The sequence below is a fragment of the Mauremys mutica genome, chromosome 7, assembly GCF_020497125.1.
Source record: "Mauremys mutica isolate MM-2020 ecotype Southern chromosome 7, ASM2049712v1, whole genome shotgun sequence".
NCBI classification, from domain to species: domain Eukaryota; kingdom Metazoa; phylum Chordata; order Testudines; family Geoemydidae; genus Mauremys; species Mauremys mutica.
Window position 1 is genome coordinate 22,136,947 of NC_059078.1, and position 12,914 is coordinate 22,149,860.

General features: G+C 42.6%; 1 protein-coding gene across 6 annotated transcripts in view; it reads right to left on the reverse strand.

Annotated features, from left to right (window-relative positions):
• The window catches only part of CHCHD6 (coiled-coil-helix-coiled-coil-helix domain containing 6), a 180,704-nt gene that overhangs the window by 80,483 nt on the left and 87,307 nt on the right, over window positions 1-12,914 (reverse strand). For all 6 annotated transcript variants that reach the window (XM_045024696.1, XM_045024699.1, XM_045024698.1 and 3 more), the window contains one exon: window positions 1,717-1,787. In XM_045024696.1, the coding sequence (XP_044880631.1) occupies window positions 1,717-1,787 (71 nt within the window). The remainder of the gene's footprint in view (window positions 1-1,716; window positions 1,788-12,914) is intronic.

The window sequence follows — 12,914 nt, forward strand, 5'->3', positions numbered from 1 at the left end:
TGGTTCCCAAGCTATTTTTTCAAGACAACAATGTGAACTTCAAAACAGATACCACATTGGAGCCAAAGGAGAGATCTGGTTGGGGGAGGGAGGGTGGAAGTTGCTGCCATCTAAGTGAACCCAAAGAAAGTCTCTGTATTTATAGTGGCCAAAGTCTACTTACTCTTCCAACAGAAAATATTACAAGAAAGGGCAAGTAGGAAATCTCAGACTGGCTGCTCTTAGGGGCACAAAGAGAAAGGGAAGGGACCTCTAAGACCCTAGAACATTCTTGCTAGATCTCAGGAAATCATTAACTTTTGTACTGATCTCAACTGTTTACCATTTTGAGGAATGGCTGCATTACCAGATGGTAACATATGCTGCAGGTCTTCATCTTGCAAGGAACAGGGGAGGTCAAATAAACCTCAAGGGAATCCAACTGAAGGCTGTCCTAAAAACAGGTTTGACACAGCCTATAACAACAAATACAGGATATAACCTGGGGTCTTAATCTCCATTAAGAATTCATTATTTATGTTACATATCCTTGTTGTATGTATTCTCACCAACTGGCTACACAATTCTGGAAGCACACTCAGATAAAATATCTTCTCTCTGCTCCAAGGGGGCTAAAGAAAAGACTGTCAGGTCTTGATTACCACATCTACAATTTTTTAAATTTATTTTAATAACAATTTAAATTATACTAAGGAGAGTTCTCTGAAAATGTCTGGGATGTATCAGCACCTGGATTTTAAAAAGTACACTGCATGTGAGCTTTTGCAACAACCAAACTGTCCAAGCACCAGTGCAGAATTATAACAAGTTATGTGATGATTTGGCAGCCAGTCATAATAAAAAAAAATGCAATATAATGTGCTGTGTGTCCCACTTACATACACCTGTATAATCTATTTATGTAGTTAAATATCATGCAGTCTGGACCTGATCCAACTGGACTGCATATGCTGTTACTCCAGTTGGCCAACTGTTTGTACAATTGCTGCTCTTAACAGTATAATTTCTCTGGACTCATGAATAGTAAAAAATTCTCATAAACTTATATTTTTTCTTACACAGCTGTTAGTACATGTGGAACAATGAGTTGGAAAAGGCTACTGGCACACAAAAATGGATGAATTTAGACATGAAATGCACTATAGTGGCAAAAAGAATAGACACAATATTAAAGGACTCCGAGCCAAGATAAAAACCATATTTCAGAAAATACATTTCATCTGTGTCACTATAAACACACATGATCATTAAAACAGATTTTAGTGTTATTTAGGTGTCATCATTTATGCTATTTACTTTTTACATTTCTCTTGCCTGGACAATGGGGGGAAAAAAAGTTTCACTTTGCTGGGCTAGTGCACAAGAACAGGAATGTCTGGGTTGCAAACACTGTGGCAGACAGTTTAAATGTAAACCAAAAATACTTTTCACTGCTATTCTAAAAGCCTTGAAAACATTCTAATCCAATTTGTGTTTTCTAGACCCCATCCTCATCTCCTTCTATTTTTATTTTCAAAGAAATTCTACACTTTGACCCTCAACTTTCTCCCTTAAAGTTAGCACAAAGAGAGAAAGAGAGTTTACAAGGGCTCGGGTCTCTAAATACTTAATCTGAGGTAACATCACACTTCATTTATGTAAATATCCAGGGGCTATGCACACAGAGTATTATAAATACAAACAAAACTGTTGAAAAGAACCAAAATGACTTCTTACTTTATGTGGTTCTCTGCACCAGTGGCTGCCTCATGGAATTGCTCTGATGTCAGCTTGTAGATTTCAGCATTCTGAAACAAAGCAAATATTGCTCATCACTCAAGATTGTGCTTTTTTGTACCCTACCCTGTGATGTAATTGTCTTCTATAATAAACAACATTCATTTCTCACCCAGCAGGCATCATATTCTGCTACAAAACAACTTAGGCTCCACCAATATAAAATATGAATATGAAAGAACATATGCACTTCTCAACAGATCACATCAAGGCAACAATCTTGAGTCACACTGATGAAGACACCTCATGTGGGGAGGGGTAGGCCTCCTGGCCAATGCTCAGCTTGTGTTATTTCATCTAAACTTCTTTTCCAACAGGAGTTTCCAATGCTGCTTGGGGTTTGTTTTGTTTTTTTTAATTGCTGTGGGGAGCCTGTAGGTTACTGACTTGCAAGTGTCAAAGCTAGCTGCTAACACAGTTAGCCTAACAAGAGAATTATTATATTTCAACCCCACTGTCCATGTAACTTGCTTTTTAAGGAAAATTCCTTGAGCCATTTGTAGACTAGCTACCATGTTTCCTCTTTAACAGTGTAGTGAAGAGTATCAGACTTGAGTCAATCTGAAAAGAGTAGATGCAAACTTATACAAGAACCAACCACTTTTTAAAATAAATGAAGAGATGAGAAAAAAATAGTCTTGGGGGTAAAGACAAATTCACCTTAGGGCCCATCCTTGCTGCTCTCTTACCTGTCTCCTGATTTTTGTCATTTTATATTAAACCTAATTCTTTTCCTCCCAACTTTTTCTCCAGTGATTGCAACTCTGGCCCTCCACATCAAGAGACTGCAATTATTGTTTAGTAGTTAGAAAAGGGAATAGGGCAAGTCACCATCTATGTATGTGTCTCAGTTTCCCTTCTGTAAAGTTGGGGGATAACACCTGCCTCGTCCACAGAAGTCTTGAGACTTCTAGCTAATGGAAAAGTTTATGACGTGCTCAGTTGAAAGGTATTTGTCATTTCTATACATATCTGCATTTATGTAACACAAACCACAGGAAGGAATTTGTTTCACAAATTCTGACCTCGTAATCGCTCTTAGACCTGACAAATCATGGATCAGTAATCAATCCAAAATGAATTTTGCCAGTGAACAGTCATGAAAGTCTTTGTTTGCTTACTTGTTACATAATAGTCAAACGTCTGTGCTGCAAAATCCTTTTTACTTCTTTCAATAACAAAAGTTCAAATTTTAATGGAGCCTTTTTCTCTGCCCTGTAAACAGATCCAATGACTTCCAGCTCCCTGCTGTTGCTTATTCACATATGAACCTACAAAACACCTATGTGCCAATTAATTACATTTGCCATTAAAAATGAAATAATGTGAAAACGTAGGGTATGAGTGTTATTCTCCATGAGTTTCATAAATCTCACTGTTTCTCCAATTACTTCCCAAGCAATTTTCATATTTCATACCACCTGATTTCTCAAAGGGTCTGGATTTGTGAGATCAAAACGAGAGAAAGTGAGAGAGAGAGAGAGAAAGGAAGGTAGGAAAATTAAGCATTTTTCCAGCAATAGGAAGTAATGCCATCAGACACCATTAGCCAGCAGCAATTTGCAATGAAACAGCAGCAGGCAAGGAAAACAGGAACAAATATGTTGTATGTGAGGCCCAGCATGAAGTTGGCATTTAACCCACCTAAGGAAGGAAAAAGCAGCAAACAGAGTTGTTTGCTGGTAGGACTGTAGAATTAAAGCACTTGCGCAAGGGCCTTTGTGTGGTTTATGAGAGAGTTCAGCCCAATGATTTTATTGTGACAGAGGTAGTAGAAATACTGATGATGCCACTACTGCATCAAGTTCCTGCCTGAGCCCCTGGGCAACATTGGGTGGGATCCTCAAGCATGGACAGAAACACTGAGGCATGGAACCAGTAAGACATCACTCTGCCTCTCAACTTGGCTGGGAGGCAGGCAAATGAGAATGCTGATGGGGAAGGGCACCTCAACCTCAGTGATCGGGGGGAGGGAAAGACGACAACCCTGCCAGACCACACGTCAGACAGCCTGGCAAGTCTGATATGGGTGTCATTGGGGATTATAATGGGAGGTGGGGGGGCGTAGGAGGCACAGAAAGGAATTTAAAATGCCAAATTCAAAAGGAGAGGTAGGAAATCTAAGCACGGATTCTATTAACCCCCTTTCCCACCAATCTAGATTCCTCTTTGGTTTGCTTTTGGGTTACTCCTCTGTTTTTCATTTTGGGAAGACTTACTGCTTCCAGTGTTATGAATCAATATTGTTAAGTGCTTCCAAAAGAAGGAAAAGTTCCAGATTAGCCATTCAAACCTGGGCTTGCTCAGCAACTCGAAGTGTTAAAAAGATTTCCCCATCCCTTTGGGACTCTTCCTCTTTGGGGGTTGCTCATTCACTTCAGTCCTACCCTGAGCCAGATGGGGGAGCAGAACAAGGGAGCTGCTCATTCACTTCTGTCCTTGCTTCAGATTAACCTCCCTAGGAAGCCTATTCCAGAGTTTAACTATCCTTATAGTTGGAAAGTTTCCCCTAATATCTAACTTAAATCTCCCTTGCTGAAGATTAAATCCATTATTCCTTGTCCTACCTTTAGTGCACTATCCTCTTTATAACAGTCCTTAACATATGTCAAGATTTATCAGGTCTCCCCCTCACTTCTTTTCTCAAGAGTGAATACGATCAGATTTATAACCTTTCCACGTAAGTTAGCTAGAGATGCTCCCTGACTTATGCAAGCGTTCTTGTGGAACGCCTTGCGTAAGTCAAATTTTGGGTAAGTCAGGAACGTATCTCCAACAATTACGCACACAAAATAAATAAATAAATAAAAAAGCTTACGGAATTTTTTCCACAAGTGCGGATTTCCGTAAGTTGGGTATGAGTAACCCGGGGAGCGTCTGTATTCTAAACCTTTGATCATTTTTGTTGGAGAGAGTCCAGAGGGAGAACAATTTGTCCACATTTTCTTAAAGGGTGGCATTCAGAACTGGACCCAGTACTCCAGCTGAGGCCTCACCAGTGCTGAGTAGAACATGGCAACTAGTGTAGGAGTGTTGTATGTAATATATCCAGAATTATATTAGGCATTTTTGCAATTGCATCGCATTGTTGACTAATTCATTGATCCACTATTACCCCCAGAGCCTTTTCAGGAGTACTACTGCCTAGCCAGTTATTCCCCATTTTGTAGCTAACTCTTTTCTTCCTCAGTGTAGAACTTTGCACTGCTCTTTATTGAATTTCAGACCAGTTCTCCAAATCATTTAATAAGAACAAATTCCACACAAATGCCTCTCAATCTGAGCACTGAGCAGAGATGGTTCTACAGTTTTGGGGCTTTTTCCCCCAGTGAGAGTAGTTTTGAGAGTTCCTCACATTCAATCTACATCTGCAAAATTTGCTGCCTCTTGTCATAGTTTGAATCCTCCCAGTGTGATCCTGTGCACCACCACACTGTGACAGAACATTCCAGTGGCTAATATTAACCCAGGACTTTCTAACCGGCCTGAAAGCTCAGAACAGGCAGGCATGTGAAAATGCAGAACCATCTTACTCACATTACACTAGGTGACAACTTCGTCAGGTCACCCATAACCACAGGTACTGTTGGTGTCTGAGGCTGGGCCTGGCTGAGCCATTGCTCAGCCCCAACAGAGAGACTATTGGCCATATATGGCGTAAAGAACCCTAAATTAGAAAAGGAGATTCAGTTGCAAGCCTGTATAAAAAAATATGCTCAGAAAATGTCCCACACTCACAGTGTTGCCAACTCTCATGATATTTAATTTTTTTTTTTTTAAAGCCCCAGCTCCTGGAGACAAGTGGCTACATGAGAATTTGAGCTGCCATTAAAAAAAATATTCTAAATTTCCAGCCCTTATGGTGCAGAAAATAAAGTTTGATAATGTGCCCCACATGAACCCAAAAGGCTTAAAGGAAAAGAATCTGAAATGTATTATTTTTATCTAAATCAAGTGAGTTTTGGGGGCCTGACTCATGATTTTTGATGTTTGGGGTTGGCAATTTTGGGATTCTGTCTTCAGAGTGTGAACAAGCGGCACTGATGGAGAGCAAATTCAAAGGGTTTACCTCTTCTGGTAAGTAATGGGTTGATGGTGAGAATATGAAAATATAGTCTCAGATCTCTCTTTCATACACACACAAGCGCCTTGAAATAAAAACTTCTCTTCCCCACTAAAACTGAGGTTCAAAATAAATTTTGGTTAATTCCCCACATACACACAGGCTCCAGTATGTTTTCATATTCTTCTGTACTGTCTGGTTTCTTCCAAGAGAGAAAGCAGAAAATTCAAAATATAGCAAGGAAAGCACTTCTTGGTTTATTTCAGAAATAGAAATAGCTGAAGTGTCATGAGAAAAACCCTGCCAGCTCAGTTTTGCCCTTACATTGAAGTCCCTTATATACCACCTCAGTAGAATGTGCATTGTTCACTATGATATGTGAAACACTTGACAAGAACACGAGTGAAGTGAGAAAAACCTGAAACTAATCAGATTTTAAATGCTGTGCTAACCTTAAGCAGCAGCAGCAACAAAAAGCTCTAACACCAGAACACAGATTTATCCATCAGGTTAAGAACTGGGTCAGTGGATCAGAGGCTCTTTGGATATAAAAAGACAACAGATACCAAAGCTATCTTGAGGTATTTTGACACCTTGGTGTATAGAATCTTGTCAGTGGTCATAGTGCTTAAAGATACAAAGAGGATTAATGTCTGTTGAAATGTTACCAGCCTAGATGAATGCTAGCGATACTTCTGATGAAACAGAGCAGGCCATTGGAGGCCTTGACAAATGCTGCAGACGACAGCTGCGGGATTAGATGGTGAAATCTGCCTAACACCTGACAGATGCATCACTTATCTTGCTCCCCCATCCCCAATCACCATCACCCTGTCTGTGTGCACTCTGCAGCATTCAACAAACTTTCTAATATGTGGCCCTAAAGAAGCTGACAGGAATGGGTGTCTCCCATGTCCGCTAAAAGGGAGGAATATGCTCTAGTCCATAGGAGGATAAATACAAAATGAAAGGCGAGGAGAAGGGGCAAGACAAGGGAGACTTTACCACCTCCGTCACAAGTGTCTACAAAAGATTTTAAACCCCTGCTTCCCAATGCCACTAAAATCAGAGATTAAGACTCACATAACACTCATGAGAACGTGCATGTCTGCTGCCTTCTGTCATTTGCACACAGAGCTCATGAAGCAGCTGCTACAGATGTTTAGAGGAGCAGTTCTCAAACTGGGGTCCATTGACCGCAGGGGGTCCTTAGAGGGGGTTTGCACATCTGCTGGGTAGCCCGCTGAGGTGAGTCAGGGGGTGCTCCCTCCCCATGTGCCACTGTATGGAGCCAGCCTGAGCTGCCTGGCGTCACCACTCTCCCCCGGTATGTTCTTTTGCATCCCCTGGTGATGCAGAGAAATGTTTGAGGGGGACAGCAACACACAGCGGAGCTCGGGGAGGGAGCGCCAGAGGTTTTCAAACTAGGGGTGGGGAGGAATGTTAGGGGAGGGGAAGACAATGCCATGGGGCTCAGGGAGGGAGTGCCAGAGGTTTTGAAACGAGGGGGGCACAGAGGAACATTCAGGTGGGCGAGCAGTGACAGGTGGCTCAGGCCAGCCCTGCGAGTTGGGTTTCAGGGAGAGAGCGCCACCTCCACTCCCAACTAACCTCATTTGGCCACCTGCCTGTCTGGGTTGGAGGGCGTGCAACCAAAAATTGCAGCATCACTGCAGAAGAGAGATCTCTCCCTGCCATCAGAAGGGGTTGCCTCACAGCCATTCACTCCATGAGCAGGCACAGCTAGCCAAGGAGGCACACCACTGCTCTGCCCTGCTACATCAGCACTTCAGGGAGGAGGGTCAAATGGAAGGCAGAAATCTGACGGTCTCACGTAGCACACACACACACACACACGTTGGCTCTGCATCACACAAGGATGGATACACTCTGCAGTCAGAAGCAGGAACACCCATCTGACTGATATCTGTAAGTACTCTTATACTCTCTGTCAGGGTTCCTCCCCCACTCTGAACTCTAGGGTACAGATGTGGGGACCCGCATGAAAGCCCCCTAAGCTTATTACTACCAGCTTAGGTTAAAACCTGGTACGCTGCCACCACCAAGTGATTTAACAAGAAACAGGGAAAGGACCACTTGGAGTTCCTCTTCCCCCAAAATATCCCCTCAAGCCCTTACATCCCCTTTCCTGGGAGGCTTGAGAATAATATCCTAACCGATTGGTTACAAATTGATCAAAGACCCAAACCCCTGGGTCTTTGGACAACGGAAAAATCAGTCAGGTTCTTAAAAGAAGGATTTTATTAAAAAGAAAAGGTAAAAATCATCTCTGTAAAATAACTTTACAGGGTAATCAGATTCAAAGAGCCCAGAGGAACCCCCTCTAGCCTTAGTTTCAAAGTTACAACAAAAAACAGGGATAAACTTTCCTCTAGCAAAGGTAAAATTCACAAGTTGAAAAAACAAAAGAAACTAACACGCCTTGCCTGGCTGTTACTTACAAGTTTGAAATATGAGAGACTTGTTCAGAAAGATTTGGAGAACGTGGGTTGATGTCCGGTCCCGCTTAGTCCCAAGAGTGACCACCACCAAAACAAAAAGCACAAACAAAACTCTCGCCCACCCCACCCCCCACCAGATTTGAAAGTATCTTGTCCCCTTATTGGTCCTTTGGGTCAGGTGTTAGCCAGGTTACCTGAGCTTCTTAACCCTTTACAGGTAAAAGGATTTTGATGTCTCTGTCCAGGAGGGATTTTATAGTATTGTATACAGGAGGGTTGTTACCCTTCCCTTTATAGTTATGACACTCTCTTTCTTAAAAGATTACAAACAGAACATATTTATATGAAGTGCACACATACTTTTGTCAATCAGTTTCTCAGTTGTGGGTCAGTGATTAATACTGCATTTGAAAAGGGGTCCATCAACAAAGAAAAGTTTGAGAACTTCTGGTTTAGAGAGTGCTCAGAAGGCTACTGCTCCCATGGGAGCAACAGAGGAAGGTCAACCAAAAACTTCAGCTAGCGCAGACTGCAGCAGCCATATTTGCTCAGCAATGTCTCCTATAGGGAGCACATTGGACCTGTGCTCCAGAAACTAATAGCCTCAGAGACTGTAACTCAGGTTGTTGGTTCTCATCTATAAGAAGTCCCCCATAGATTGGAACCTGGTGATTTGAGAGTTTTTCCCCCACCCATAAATCCTGAAGCTGTAAGCAGATAGTCCCTTGAATTAGTCTTTTTCAGTGGATGACCCTTTAGAATTGCTTCCAACATATACTTGTGTTTTGGTCTGAAAGAGCTGAGTTTTGGATCTTCAGGACACACTGCAAAGGCTGGTTACTTCAAGTCTCGGGGTGGGGGTGTTGCAGAACTCCTGTTTCTGATTTGCTGGCATTGGTCCAGCAAATACACACAGCTGAGGTTTTCCACTGTTGCTACATGTAAATGTACGTGAAGGATAATGAACAGGCACTCTTTGCAAATGGAAAAATGAACATATAAAGCATGCTACATGTGGCTCCTGGGAGTAATGGATTAAACAGAAGGGCATCTTTTATGAGAATTTACTTCCTTTCTCCTAGGCTTAGCACGGGGAAGATACAGGGAATAATGGGGGAAGTGCAGTTACTATCCAAAGGCAGCTTCTAAATGAAGCTCTGGTATTTGCTGTTCAAGCGTGGGCTCATCCACTCCTACTGGAGCCTGCAGTGAAGTCAGAGTGCTGAATCTGTGACACCCAATTCATTCCCTTGGCAACAGGCTGTGAGATCATAAATGCTAGATTAGGATTCACTGCAGAATCAAGGAGAAGAGCTACATCTGCAATACTAGCAAAGGGGAAATTAAACTAGTCAGTGGCAGGAGCCTATTTCTGTTTGAATAAATCTGCTGCAACTCTACCCATGGGTGAAAGCAAGATAATACTTAACAGCTATAGAAAGCTTTTCATATCCAAACTGCTTTACCAATATCAGCTCTCACAATGCCCCCTGTGAGGGAGATGACTGACTAGCTCCATTTTGCAGGTGATGAAAATGAGACACTGAGTGGTTACGTGACTTGTCGTAAACCACAGAAGGGCATGCATCAGAAACAAGATTAGATCTCAGGACTTCCTAGTTCCCAGTCCAGTACGCAGGCTATTGTATCAGATGAAGAACACACTTACAGTCTAACACTGGGCTTCGATAATGCTGGGGTCACATTCAGGAACCAGGGTGCCTTCAGCAAGAGGGTTCCAGAGAGGATACACTAGTTAAAAGCTTTATTTGTATAAATACACATCCTGTTTTGTGCACAGGGCCAAATGTCTCAATATGTGCCTCTCAGAAGTCCAAATTCAGCAACTCTTCCTTTAGAAAGCCATTATATCTCATTGAAAATATGAACAAAAGTCTGAGTTTTAAAAACTTGATATAAAAAAAACTGAATTCTATTTCTCTCCCCCCCCCCCCACTTTCATGGAAACAGGTCTTAATAGTTCTTTAGAGGTCAGTGTCCCAGCAGCTCAATCCTCACATGTGGTTATGAGGCCAATAGCTTCCGGTTGGAAAGACAAACAGTAGACAAACAAAAACTCAAAGAATGAATAACCCTAGCAATAATAAAGGGAACCAAAACGCGGAAAATATATCATGTTATGTAGAAACAGGACTGAGTTAAAGTAGATAGCCTGCAAAATTTGCTGTGAAACATCAGTGGTGCTTTAAATACAGAAAAGCAAAATCAGCTTCACGGAGAAAGGCCATAAAATGCCAGCAGGCAACAAAGACTCTTTGACAAGGACAGCATCGGGCAATGCAAAAGCCTCAGAATCACATTTAAAATGCCTTGGAAGAATATCCTCACACACTCTCTTTCTAGTTTAAAGTCCAATATAGGAGTCAGAAGTCCTAGGTGAGGAATTCACAGTAAATGCCATAATCAATTATACCTGACAACTGCAGGTAAACAGGCCTCACCAGCATTGATTAAGCACCAAGGTTTTTCAGCATCTGCTTTACAGAACACCTCAACCTGATTGTACTGTACAGATGAAAAAGCACCCAAAAGACTTCAGGGCATGACAGTTTCTGCTCAATGCCTTTACCTGGGTAGCCTGGCAGCACTGCCAGCCACACAGCAACACATGGATCCCACCAACAGATCAGGGTTACAAAAGCAGAAAGGTCTCAGCGCAGACTGCTCCTTACAACTCTAACAAGCACACAGTAACTATATTAAGAGTGGGGTAAGGAGCAAGTGGCTTGTGAGGGGGGCAGGGGTAACTAGTCTGCATAACCAAAAGCTTCAATCAAGATAATGACCAGCACCTCATCAATAAACCTAACAGTCTTCAGGTAACTGCCGCATATTAAAAGGGGGATATTATTAAATACATTCCACCGCCAACCCCCTCTGCATTAGAGGGGCATTCGATTTGTTTAAAAGACTGTAATGACTGTCCAAAGGCTAGTATTTGGCAGAAGCCTCCATCAAGGGTTTCTGAACACCAAAGTCCCCTCCTCCTACCAAGACTGCTGTAGATAAAAGTCTGGGGTTTCTCACCACAAATGCCCCTGCCACACTAAATCTTATTTAGGAACTGCAGGAGACTGGCCTAGTAAGCAACCTTTGCCCCTCCATACAAGAGACCTGGATACATTCTCAATCCTAAACTTTTGCACAACAGGTAGTCAAAGAATGCAGCTGACTGGGTTCCAAGAGGCATTCAGTGCCCAGAATGGAGGGCGGGGGGGTGGGGGTGGGGACTTACAGACAGGAGGGGAAGGAGAACAGAAGAAGGTGGGTCATGTCAGTGCACCAACATGGACACAGAAAACCCCATGGAAAAAAATTAAATTACCTGTTTTTGTTGAGGGGGGAAGGAGGGGCGGAGAACAGTCTGGCCTACAATTTTCCTTTTTTTCCCCCTTCAGGTTTTTTCCCTCCAACTGCAAATTACTCTGCATGCAGTTCCCAGCAAATCAAGCTTTGCTAAATAACCCTGACATGTGCAGGGCTGAGAACCACCCAACAAGCAATGATGAGATGTCCCCAAAATGATTAAGGAAAATGCAGAGCATCTCTCAGGTTACATATGAAGCCTGTTGTACTTTCGCCTCAGCGCATGGGTGACGCTGTAAGCGCTGTTCCCAAAACCTCTGATATTCAAAAGCTCATTTGGTTGACAGGAAGCCTGTGGATTTGTGGACAGATTGTCACACAAACTGTCAGGTTTTTAGAAAGACGTTCAGACCTCTCTCTGCCTGCGTTACGGAGCACATCAAAGGCACAGAAGATGAACCATACACACAGATCTGACTGAGTGGTGGGTGTACATGTTCAGAGCACTGTACTAGTTGGGGGGAGGGGGAAAGAGGATGAGTGGTTTATAATGTGAATAATCAAGGGCAGAAAGTTCCAGAAACTTGACAGTTTTTGGCAGCAATTCTCATCTTTGCATTTATATATTTATGAGACATATTTCCACACTAAGAGCAAACTTGGGAGAGAAAAAAAATTATACAAGCAGCAATTTAATTTGCCACCACATTTTCCCTCCCTCCCCTATTTCTGAATATATTTGTATTTTGAATCTGTGCTCACTCATATTCAGAGCCTGGAGCTGCAGAGAAGGAGTGGTCTAGTGGTTACACCAAGGCAAAGGAAGTTATTTACTATGTTGTAACTGGAGTTGGAGATGCATGGTTGCTATGTGCATTCCACTGTGGATACGCATGCGCTCCATGGGCCTGGGACTGGAGAATTCTTGCAATCACTGTCCATTGATCCAAACCTGCAGCCCTGCTCTCCTTGTGCTCCGTACTGAGGTTGTAAAGGGTGGTGCAGACTGACCGCCTACTCTAGTTCCTTCTCTACTGCGAATCCAGTCATAATCCAAAGCAGATAGGAAGGAGGTACGTAGTGGAATGCACATAAGGACTATGCCTCTTGGAGAATTCCGGTTACAACAAGGTATGTAACTTTCCCTTCTTCTCTGAGTGCTTGTCCCTCAGTGTATTCCCCTGTAGGTGACTGAAAAGCAGTGCTCAAAAAGGAGCAGGATAGGAGGATGCATGTGGTATAGCAGCTTGCAGAACAACTGCCCCAAAGGATGCATCAGCAGAGGA